Source organism: Lepidochelys kempii, chromosome 4 (assembly GCF_965140265.1).
Source record: "Lepidochelys kempii isolate rLepKem1 chromosome 4, rLepKem1.hap2, whole genome shotgun sequence".
Classification (NCBI taxonomy): Eukaryota; Metazoa; Chordata; order Testudines; family Cheloniidae; genus Lepidochelys; species Lepidochelys kempii.
This window is the reverse complement of record NC_133259.1, coordinates 25,876,155-25,888,687: the sequence shown is the minus strand read 5'-3', so window position 1 is coordinate 25,888,687 and position 12,533 is coordinate 25,876,155. Positions and strand designations below refer to the sequence as shown.

The 12,533-nt window shown below is 39.6% G+C and overlaps 1 protein-coding gene across 10 annotated transcripts in view; it reads left to right on the top strand.

Moving 5' to 3' along the window:
* Positions 1–12,533, top strand: part of STPG2 (sperm tail PG-rich repeat containing 2) — a 407,796-nt gene that overhangs the window by 78,269 nt on the left and 316,994 nt on the right. For all 10 annotated transcript variants that reach the window (XM_073340745.1, XM_073340746.1, XM_073340744.1 and 7 more), the window contains one exon: positions 11,866–11,976. In XM_073340745.1, coding sequence (XP_073196846.1) covers positions 11,866–11,976 — 111 coding nt within the window. The remainder of the gene's footprint in view (positions 1–11,865; positions 11,977–12,533) is intronic.

Genomic DNA, 12,533 nt, shown 5'->3' with positions numbered 1-12,533 from the left:
GAGCAACAAGAACATTCAAGCAGACTGGCTTAGCCATCAAACTAATGACTCACTTTTATTATGATAATAGTTCATGCCTACCGCAAAGGAGTATTGTGACAATTAGTTATGTTTGTACAATGCTTTGAAGATAAATATATATATTTATTAATTATTAACAATACATTTATCTACAATTTTCTTTGTTGCCATTCGATAACAGTGGGGCTGATATGTGCCAATGTAAATGTTTGTTAAAGTTTAGCAAATTTGTTATTTTGCTGAGAAATTAATGCTGCTTTGAAGATCAGTCAAATATGGCTGTTGACCTCTTTCCACCGGACTCTTCAAATGGTGGTGAGACATTTCAAGACGTATGTTTATTTACACTCTTTGGCTTTGTATTCATTGGACCCTAGTTTTCTCTCTATTGTGAATGCGGGATTCATGCATTGACCCATACGGATATACAAGAATTTGTACTGAGCTTATGCTGGTGCCAAACTGTGAACATGTATAGTTTTGTGTGATTTTGAGCTTTGTAGAATAAAGCATCTGTATGATTTTAAAATATTTAAATCAATAAAAAGTAAAGTTTGGGAGTGGAAAAGTAAGCTCATTTCTAATGTAATGGCAGGGCGATACATTTCCATGTTGTAGTTAGATTCCCAAGAGGTCTCTGCTTGATGAAAAAAAAACTGGAGGTTTGTCTGTTATGACATGGGGGGCAGCAAAGGAAGAAACAGTGCTGGGAGGTTAGTATCAGTCGTAATCCTACATTATGTGAATACACAGATTGCTTAGGTGAGTATCAAATATTTATCTGAGGAAAGAATTTTCATTAGGTAAGGTTTCATAGAATGAGTTTTATTTCAATACTAATGCATTTTCACACTGAATATTTATAATTTTAGAATGAAACTGACTAATTTGGCTATCATTTTTGTACAGACTGCAGCACTTTAGCATTATAAAATAAATTCAGAAGTTGCATTAGTAGTATAATTATAACATACGTATTGATTCAATGTGCTGGAGATGAAATTCATTGGACTGAAGTAATACTTATGTGGGTATAATATCCTTATATATTATTTCTCCAGAGATTATGGAGCTCATTATATAATAATATTTTACTCATAGTAGCTTTCGATATGTGTAACTCTATTATGATGGTTAAGGTGCATCATTAATAAATCAAAAACCCAGTAGACCAAATAAATCCCTCTCACTGAAAATCCTGTGGGAGTAGAAAAGTTATTGTGAACACTTTGGGCTTGACGTTGAGTCTGTTCTATCTGCTTTGCACCAGTCTGGCTTAAGACTGCTGGAAACCAGGAGGATCCACCCTGGCTGCGGCTTTAGCTGTACCATCTTTGATGAGGGAATCTCTGAGATGGCTTTTCAGAGTGCCCAGAACTGAGGGTCACCTTGTTACCCCCCTGCCTCAGCAAAAGAAATACTTTACTTTTTTCTTTACAGTTAAGAAATGCTTAACTGAATGTCAGCTCCTGGACACCACCAGTCTATTAGCCACCCGAACAATTTCCTCAGGGCTCTGGAAGCCTTTACTTTGTCTTGAAGGTAACAGTAAACATACCCCAGCTCCTGATCCCCTTTGGCAAAGTCCTCCTGAAGTATTCAGCCCCTGTCACTGGACGCTCACAGAAATTAGCATGTTTGCTGTCCCCAAGAAAACAGTATACACACAGCTTGACTGGTACAACTCAGCATCAGGTTCTTTATAAAATCACAGCACTGAGATTTAGTTATAGTGAAAACAATTATAAGTTTGTTGTCAAAGATAAAGATTTAAGATACTGAGTAAGGATAATGGGAATAGAAATGGTTACATATAAAACAAAAAGTGTTACATGTTTCTTCTAGTCTAAACGTGACTTTAGCAGGCTAAAATCCTTGTCTAAAGTAGTTTCTCACCTGAAGCATTCTCCCAGCCTTACCAGCCAACATGGCTGGGATCACCTTTCATGAATGCAAAAAGCACTGTACTTTTTGTGCTGTCATTGTTTTGTCCCCAGAATCAGGCTAAACCCTGTGGTTCTTTTCTTGATGTGCTAGCTAGAAGTTGTCTTCACGTACTTGTGTTAACTCCATATGAAAACAGGCTTCCATCGTGTTGGCTTACAATGCTTAATCTACATAAGATTTTATTAGGCACCTCACAAGACCTTTCATGGCTAAATATTATGAAAGTGATGTGTTAGGAATAGTGAGTTTGTCAGGCCTGATAGGAGTTGCGGTTACAGAACAGTGAATCCTTTGCCAATTGGCACTGCGGGATTGTTAAGATCAAACTCTTTCTCAGCACTGACCGTTTTAATGCCTTTGGAGATTTCAAAGTAGCTAGATGAAGCAAAGGATTCCTCAACAATGAAGGATTCCTTGATGTCTTCCCTTGTTTTTAGAATACAGTAACTCCAGAGCCCGAGTCACGTTTATTGCAAGCGTTTCCTATTTTTGTACCATCTAATTCACCTGATTATGAAGGATCAGAGATACTTGTAATGAAGGTTTCTCTTCATCAGCATAACAATAGGGGTAAGAATAGAAGCCTACTCGAGTTTTAAAATCTCCTTTGGCTATCCCATCAGTAGAAAGATTTGCATGTTCTGACTCTGATTCCCTTCAGCTCCAGCAAGAGGAATCCACCTAAGAACAGAGCAAGACAGGAAAAAAAAAATAATAGAAAAAGCAATACAAATGAGGCTTATGAATTAAAAAGTTTAAAACCTAATTACTCTCCTAGGGATCCTCCGAGTTGGGTGAATGTGTCTCACCCATATGGACCTCTACCTTGGTTATGTTGGTCCCCATGGCTATAGTATCCGCAAGTTTCCTCACAAGTTTGGGACAAGTTATCCCACAATACATAGGACATATGTGTGTGATGAATTGGGAATATGTCTGCACAATTTATAAATTCTGTGAGAGATTATAAACCTCATGTGTCTGTGTGAGGTTGCAAACTCCATTTTGAATGTGCAGCATTTTGCCTTCTCTATGGTCTGTTTGCCTCCATGTTAGGTTGAAAATTTCAGTGGCAAGTGGCAAAAGAATAATAACAGAATCATAGGACTGGAAAGGACCTTGAGAGATCATCTAATCGAGTCCCCTGCCCTCATGGCAGGACTAAGTATTATCTAGACCATCCCTGACAGGTGTTTGTCTAACCTGCTCTTAAAAATCTCCAATGATGGAGATTCCACAACCTCCCTAGGCAATTTCTTTCAGTGCTTAACCACCCTGACAGGAACTTTTTCCTAATGTCCAACCTAGATCATCCTTGCTGCAATTTAAGCCCATTGCTTCTTGTCCTATCCTCAGATGGTTAAGGAGAACAATTATTCTCCCTCCTCCCTGTAGCAACCTTTTATGTACTTGAAAACTGTTATCATGTCTCAGTCTTCTCTTCTCCAGCCTAAACAAACCCAGTTTTTTCAATCTTCCCTCATAGGTCATGTTTTCTAGGCCTTTAATCATTTTTGTTGCTCTTCTCTGGACTTTATCCAATTTGTCCACAATTTTCCTGAAATGTGGTGCTCAGAACTGGACACAATACTCCAGTTGAGGCCTAATCAGTGTGGAGTAGAGTGGAAGAATTACTTCTCGTGTCTTGCTTACAATGCTCCTGCTAATACATCCCAGAATGATATTTGCTTTTTTTGCAACAGTGTCACACTGTTGACTCCTATTTAGCTTGTGATCCATTATGATCCTCAGATCCCTTTCTGCAGTACTCCTTCCTAGGCAGTCATGTCCCATTTTGTATGTGTGCAACCGATTGTTCCTTCTTAAGTGGAGTACTTTGCATTTGTCCTTATTGAATTTCATCCTGTTTACTTCAGCCCATTTTTCCAGTTTGTCCAGATCACTTTGAATTTTAATCCTATCCTCCAAAGCGCTTGCAACCTTTTCCAGCTTCGCTATCATCTGCACACTTTATAAGTGAACTCTCTATTCCATTGTTTAAATAATTGATGAAGATATTGAACAGAACTGGACCCAGAACTGTTCACTGAAAGACCCCACTCGATATGCACTTCCAGCTTGACTGTGAACCACTGATAACTACTCTCTGGGAATGGTTTTCCAATCAGTTATGCACCCCACCTTATAGTAGCTCCATCTAGGTTGTATTTCCCTAGTTTGTTTATGAGAAGGTCATGTGAGACAGTACCAAAAGCCTTACTAAAGTCAAAATCTACCACATCCACCGCTTTCCTCCCATTCACATGGCTTGTTACCCTGTCAAAGAAAGCTATTAGGTTGGTTTAACACAATTTGTTCTTGACAAATCCGTGCTGACTGTTACTTATCACTTTACTATCGTCTAGGTGATGGCAAATTGATTGCTTAATTATTTGCTCCATTATCTTTCTGGATGCTGAAGTTAAGCTGTCTGGTCTGTAATTCCCTGGGTTGTCCTTATTTCCCTTTTTATAGGTGGGTACTATATTTGTCCTTTTCCAATCCTCTGGAATAGTGGCTAGTTGATTCTTAACTACCCAGTTATTGGAAATTTCTTTACTCTAGGCAAAAGACTGGTCCCTCCCCAGAAGAACTGGATTAATGGGAGGAAGTCACCATGGCAACAAAGTCATCTGGTGGGTGCTGATGTGGGGAAACTGGCAACGGTGTCACCTGATGTAGCACACTGAAGGTTTTAAAGGGCTGTTAGGTGGCCATTTTCTCCAGTCCAGGAGGGAGAGGTCACTCAGCACACAGTACTTTTGAGGGGTAAGGGGCTCCAGGCCACTTTCCTGTATCCAGATGGTCCCAGGGACTCAGACCCCAGCTTAAAAAATTCTTGGAGTGGTGAGGAAACTGAGGCAGGGACATGTGTTTAGCGTTTGTTTTGTGTGATCTGTACTCATCTGTTCTGTACATGAATACATATAAAAGAGCATAAAGATGTTAGACTGGGCAAAGTGTGTGTGTGTTGACTGCTTCAAAACTAGAGCATGCACCTGTGAGAGTTCAACTGTAAGCAAAAAGTTTCACACCTTTAGGTGGAGTTCTGGGAAAGGGGTGTGTTCAACCCTAATATTGAACTGGTGAGTCTAAAGGGTCAATGCCGTGCAAAGGGGCCAGGCAGCTAGACAGTGGATTCCAATGCTTGGAGGAGGGTGCCAGATGGCAGATCTGTATCTGGAGAGTGTGCTTACAGACCCGAAGCTTGGGATAGTGGTTAAACTCTATTCAGGCTCCAGGAGCTTGAAACACCTTGACGGTCCAGAGCACAAAGTCTTGGATTCCCTTCTCAGAGCAGTCTTGATGGGTGGCCAGGAAGGGGTGCTTGCTTGGATCGGTGACAATATGTAAATCACTTAATTCACGTTCTTGAGTGTTGCATCATTCTCCTACTTGAATGATGGCATCAGGAGAATAACATAATTATAGTGATGAGAAGGTATTCATCCACTAGGAAGATTCATCTGGTTCTCCACATTCTTCTTCACATGACAAAGCTATCTCATACATGGTGCCTGAAACAACTGATGATTTAAAAACCTTTCCAGAATTATTGAGGCACATTGCAGAAACATTGGATGTCCCACTAGAAATCGTACAGGAAAAATCATACAAATTATTTGATAATTTACAACCAGCCTCTCAAAATATAATTTCCCTCCCTGTAAATGAAGGAATATTAGAACAGGCACAAAATCTTTGGGCTACCTCTGCCTCAGTTTGAACGACTTCAGAACGTGCTGGTCAGAGATATCAAGTACTGTCCAAAGGTTATGAGTATTTTATACTCATCCTCCAACTTGATGGGTTGTTACTGCTGCAAGTGGAAAGTAAAAAAGTTGGGAAAGTCAACTCCCAAAGAAAAAGAACCAAAGAGTCTAGATACGTTTTCTGGAAAAAAGTTTATTCATCAGCTTGCCTAAAGGTTAGGATATCTATCGACCTGTACTGTCTAAATATTATTTACACTGGGGCTGACTCTCTGACTTTAAGGACAATTTATTGATGAGTTCAGAATACTCTTCTTGTGTGGTTGGTTTTGGACACATTTGAGGATGTGGATTCCTTTCAGATACATTTATTCCTTTGCCTTCATTCTCTTCCATGTCGCACCACACAATACGATACGTCACTTGCCCATATGATGTCAACACTAATGGCAACATACAACTATCGGGACCGGTAAGCTTCCCCATCTGTTTTGACCACTAGAAGAGTTAGAGCTTCTTCAGAAGCGAAAGGTGGAAGAAGGCATTTTGTCACTGACCTAACCATTTAAACTCAGGACCCAAAGGCTTCACACCACATTGATGAGCAGTGGGTGTTCAGTGGATTGAGAGAATTATATCTCAGCTATTTCTTGAAGACTGTTCTGACCAGCATCGTTTCAGTCTTGCCCAGGTTGAGTTTAAGCCAGTTGTCCTTTACCTAGGAGATAAATGCAAAATTAAGACACTGTGACATCTGTGTTGGTTGCAGCTGTGGAAAAGAAGATATATAAGTTGGTATAATCAAAGTATTATTGACAGCATGATGAACTACAGGACACTCTAGATGTCTCTTCCAACCCAAATAATTACGTGCTGCAATTCTGCCATGAACCTGAGGATCAGTGTTCCTCTAATTTTTCCTACCCATGTGCGGAATGAATTTTGTTATGTGCACCAATATGGAGGTGATGTGTGACACATCACCTTCATATCAGTGCACATAACAAAATTCATGTGTTGGGAGTGGGGCTGAGGGATTTGGAGTGTGGGAGGGGGCTCAGGGCTGGAGTAGACGGTTGAGGTCCAGGGGTGTGAGGACTCCGGCTGGGGGGTGCAGGCTCTGAGCTGGGGCCATGGATGAGGGACTCAGGGCTGGGGAAGAGGGATGGCATGGGGGGGGGAAGGCTCCAGCTGAGGGTGCGGGCTCTGGGATGGGGCCATGGATGAGGGGTTTGGGGTGCAGGAGGGTGCTCTGGGGCTATGGTGGGGAGAGAGGACTCCCCGCAGCTCTCTCTCCCCACAGCAGCACCTGGGCTAGGGGGAAGAGTTGCCTCTCTCCACAGCAGCAGCTCCAGGGCTGGAGCTGCAGGAAAGGTGCCCCTCCCCCTGGCCCCCGCAGGTCTGGGCCTTGTCTGGGTGTGGAAAGGGGTGCTCCAGCTGCAACAGGTCTGGGCTGGGCACCCCGGGTTTGAGCTGGGCCGCCTGGCTGGGTTTGGGCTGGGGTAGGGGCACCCTGGCTGCGGCATAGTTGGGGCCAGAGGTCTCCTCGGCTGTGGCAGGTTGGGGGCCGTCTGGGGAAGGAGTGCCCCTCCTTCAGCCACGGCAGGTCCCCAGGCGGGTTCCCCTGAGCACCTGCGCTGTGCTAAATAGGTTGCTGCACAGCCGCACATGTTACAGGAAACTTAGCTGAGGACCCTGGAAGGTTTGTCATCTGCATACTGAAACTGCCATAACTCTAGTTAGTTTCAATTATGCCCTCCACTGAAACTGGCCAGACTTATTAACTTCAGTGTATATGCGTCACTGATACTCCTTACAGTAGATAAAGTTAAGCATGTGTGTATAGGTCTTCTGGAAATGAAGGCTGTTCTTGTGGCTAATGCAAAGAAGTAGGAGACTGGAGATATGTGTTTTATTCCTAGCTCTGCCACAGGTTTACTGTTTTCATCATCTGTAAAATGAGGAGGCTGTTGCTTTATTATTATATAAATGAAGTTATTGTGAGACTTACTTCATTAATGCCTTTACAGCACTTTTAGAAATTCTCAGGTGGAAGGTGCTATTAATGTGCAAACTATTATTATGATTTCATTTAAAATAAATACACTGTTACAATTCCATTTATATATGTGAATATTTAAAGAAGTTATAACTAATATTTTCAGTGTTTCTTTAATATTTTGCTTCTCTTACAGAATAGAACTGAGGTAGAGAATTTAACTGGCACAAGCTACAATAAACTTAATTGAATATTTAAATATACATGAGTTTGCTGTTTGTTTTAAGTGTCCTGTCTTGTTACACCTCTGTATATGTTTCTTACACATTCATCCCAGAAATGAAGAATATTCTGATGAAAACTGTATAAAATATTAAGTACTCCGTTTCAAGACAAATGATTCCATGAGATAGATCATAGTGTAATAATATCACTTTAATGACTGGGTAAAAGTAAGAGAATTGTAACTAAAATCTGTCAAGCTTTTTTAATAATAACTAGCTTTTTTTAGCAAATTACTCAGAATAAAATTAATTCCTGCCTGCTGCAATGAATGTTGTACTTCCTGTAGATTTTTTCTATTTAAAAAAAAAAAGTTAAATTCATTTTTGTAGCGTAAACAAACTTTGCTAGCCAGATGTTAGGGAAAATTCATAATATTGAAATATGTCATTGTTTATTAAAATATAGAAAAATGTGATTGATTTATCATAATATTCAGTTGTATGGACAAATATAACTTTATCCATAACTTTACAATAGCATCCTGTAATGAGATTTCTTATTAGCTGCTGAAAGTTCTGTCTTTCTACCCAATCCTGTACCACTTAGTCAGGCAAAATATCCAATGATTTAAACTGATGCTTTCCTGAGTAAGTTTGAATCACATCAAGGTTTTGGATACAATTGCATAGTGTGGGGACTCATTGTACAATTTATTCTCCATCAAACAACATCTCTGAAATTACAAAAATTAAGTAATAGTTCTGTGGTGCTACTATAATTGCATAAGATAATTTTCTCATGACAGAGGTTGGCTGCATATTTGTGCTTATGTTCCCATAGAGGGTTGGCTTCTGCTGGGGAGGGGAGTGCTGCCTTTTCCTTTTTGCAAATAGTTGTAACCAATGTTCCCTCTAATTTTTGACAAGCCGTGTGCGCAAAAACTTTCTTCTGTGCAAATTTTTGACAGGATGTGTGTGCAAAAATTTTCTTCTATGCAAATTGGTGTGCTTCTGTGCAAATTTTTGTGCGCACGGTGTTTGGCTGTGTGCGTGGGGTTTAGGATCTGTGTGTGCGCTAACACACGCACAGTTTAGAGGGAACAGTGGTTGTAACACAAGAATGAGCATGATGTGCTGGCCATATCCTCAGCAGTAATATTGCTGCTGCTTGGGAATATTCTCTGTAAATGCAGCACATTTTTCTGATTTTTCAAAAAAGAAGATAAATATAGCAAAAATAACCATACAGTTATTATTTCCATTTCTGTAGATGTTTCTCACAAAACTGAATTTATTTTATTTAATTTACACTATGCTTTGGGAGCCAAATGGATCTTAACATCTTTAGGTGCTGTAGGAAAAGTTGCATTTGCAGCACTCATTCTGAGCCGGTACAATTTACAAGGGTTATGACATTTCTTCCACTACCTTTTATTGATCATTTTAAGAAAAAGGATCAGGATCAGGGCTGATGAAGGCCTCGGCTGGAGAGATCTTATCCAGCTAAATTCAAAGCATATTTCCTCCTTAATCTGCTGCAAATGGCTCTGAATCCAGTACCAGAAACTGAGTTCCTATCCCATCCTTAATTACAGCAGCTTCTGAAGCACTTGACATGCTTCTGTGTCATATGAATTTCTTTGTGGAGGCCTGGACACATTAGAATTGGATTTAACTAGAAGTTGTAATTTTAGCTCTCTTGGAGTTGTGGACTAGTTGATAAAATGTTTTTTCATCAGGGGAAGGCTTAGTCATCTTACTCCTGTAATTATGTGTAGTCATTTTAAGATTCTAGTTTTCTTTATCGTGGTCCATAGAAAGCTTGTGGTCACGGTGGTGTTCTAAGCCTCCTTTTTGAGAGAATGCAGAAACATGTTTGTGTGCATAATACAGTTACTTAAGTTCGAACTCCAGACCCTCCAGAGATTACTGTATTCAGACCTATCTGTATGCGGTGGGTGTTGACTTGCAGCATTTTTTGTCAGCTTCTTAGTGTACTGTTTCGCAGTCAGCTTTTTGATGTTGATGAGAGATATTTTAGTCTACTTTTTAGAACAACCAGTTTTTATTCTTAGAACTGTGAGAACATGAGCCAAACTTCCCTGAATAGCCCCTGTTGCACAACTCAAGTCTGTCCAATAAGCGTTCAAATGGTAGAGTTGTTTGGGCATCCTGACTTTGTGGCCAACCAAGTCTTGGGATTTGCTGTTAACTAGGCTGGCCATTTTCAACACCATGAAGCTTAAGTGAATGGAAGGGACTGTGTTTCGCACTTTCATGGGAGCATGTTTCTTATGAGAGTTCCAGCATGTAGTGCATACTAGCTCCATGGATTATGTCATGTGACAGTGGGTAGTAAATGTTCGCTGGCATTCTTTGCCAATATTTTGAGTTTTAAAAAGTAGACGCTCACTTGTGTGTGCACTTCCCATGATGTTTTGGTACAAAATCACTGATATGTGCTCGCACATACAGTAAACATGCATGTACAAAAGTAGGGACAGGTCACATTTTTTGAAAATCAGGTCCTTTGTTTCTTCCTTTCAGAAACTGCTTTCAAGGCAGGCCTTTCACATTTTTTAAAAACTATTTTTACTTTCAAATAACAGTTTCACAAGGTAGGGGGAAACAGCTGATAAAAAGTATTTAGTCCTTACTGTTGTTTGGCTTCCACTTTTTGGAGATATTTTGCTATGAACTGGAAGAAATGAAATAGATGGGAAAAGTGCATGTTAAAATTCACCATTAATTCACAATTGTAAACTACAATCTCAGTAATCTAGGTAAAATGTAAAAATCTAGGATAGATTAGCTGGAAGAGTGCAAAAATCTAATAATTTTTCATTACGATTACTCAAATTCAGAGATTTATTTAAGATGAAACCAAGTTAAGGAAAAAGAAAAGGCATACTGGGATGTGTGCATGTGCATGTGAGCAAGTGTGTGATTTCTTTTCATTCTTCCTGAACCTTATAAATTTACATTAAAAGCAGTGCTCTTTCCCCCAGCACCTGGTTTGCTAACATATGCTATGGCAACTGGTGCAACATTTTTCTTATAAAGTGTTTATTGTTACTGTTTAATTTTCTGCTTTGAATCATTTATAATCCAAATATAGACTATGAAGCATAATGTCCCTTTCATCACTGTAACTGATTAATTTCAGAGTTATTTTTCTATCTTCTTTAGCCATGTAATATTTTTGTACCATGTTTAGTTGATTTAAAGCTTCTTGCATTTAATTAGTTCTTGTTTGTCCCTATAGAGTGAGCGGGCCTGCTTCCTTTTATTAGAAATTCAGAATGTATTGTGACTCTTGAGTTAACTAAAATTTATGTTGTAATTATGTAAATGAGTACTGCAGATGCAAAATCTTTTCTATATTGCAAAATGGAAGACACACATAGAGCTAGTCAATGAATCACTAGTAATTGGTTACTAAAAGGACTACCTACATCTAGCGTATACTCATTAAGTACACGCAGCCTTGTGCAAAGAGAGCAATATTTTCTTTTTTTAAACACATTATATTAAGTATCAAATAGTTAAATTAAACAATGAAATGGAAAAAAAACTTTACAAAGAAAACTTTGATTCATAAATATGCCAGAAAAATCCCTCTAAATGGAAGAATAAAATCACAAAATACTTTAACATTTTCTAAATTATTTAAATATGCTGTGTACTGTTTGTGGCGGAAGTACTGAGCTCTGTCAGTAGAGAGCAGCAAAGTTGCAGGGGATCTTTTTTTGGGATCTTGGAAACTGTCACAAGATTTTTGCTTATTTTCTTTATTAGCTGGTTAACCGTTCCTTTAGGTTGGTCTTTTAATGAAGTGTTCATAATTTCATAGAGAGGGTGAGTTTGGTTCAGATATTTAACTAGTTGGCCCTTGACCTTCAGTATACTTGTGGGCACTTCTCTAATGGATGTTAAGTGCTTCTATTTTTATGTTCTTCAGGGTGTTCCAGGACCTGGACAATATGAAATAAAAAGTCAGTTTCAGAAGGTGGAGAATATAACACAGAATGGAAATGAAGTTCCACGTGCTCCTTTTCTTTCGCAGTCCAAAGTAAGTGCCAATAGCATATTTTCTTTCTTCTCTACTTTCTTGTTCAAAATGCTTGAAAATGTTATTAGCTGCATAATCCACAAGAATCACAGAATCATAGAATAATAGGGTTGGAAGGGACCTCAGGAGGTCATCTAGTCCAACCCTCTGCTCAAAGCAGGACCAATCCCCAATTAAATCATCCCAGCCAGGGCTTTGTCAAGCCTGACCTTAAAAATATCTAAGGAAGGAGATTCCACCACCTCCCTAGGTAACACATTCCAGTGTTTCACCACCCTCCTAGTGAAAAAGTTTTTCCTAATATCCAACCTAAACCTCCCTCACTGCAACTTGAGACCATTACTCCTTGTTCTGTTATCAGCTACCACTGAGAACAGTCTAGATCCATCCTCTTTGGAACCAGCTTTCAGGTAGTTGAAAGCAGCTATCAAATCCCCCCCTCATTCTTCTCTTCCGCAGACTAAACAATCCCAGTTCCCTCAGCCTCTCCTCATAAGTCATGTGTTCCAGTCCCCTAATCATTTTTGTTGCCCTCCGCTGGACTCTTTCCAATTTTT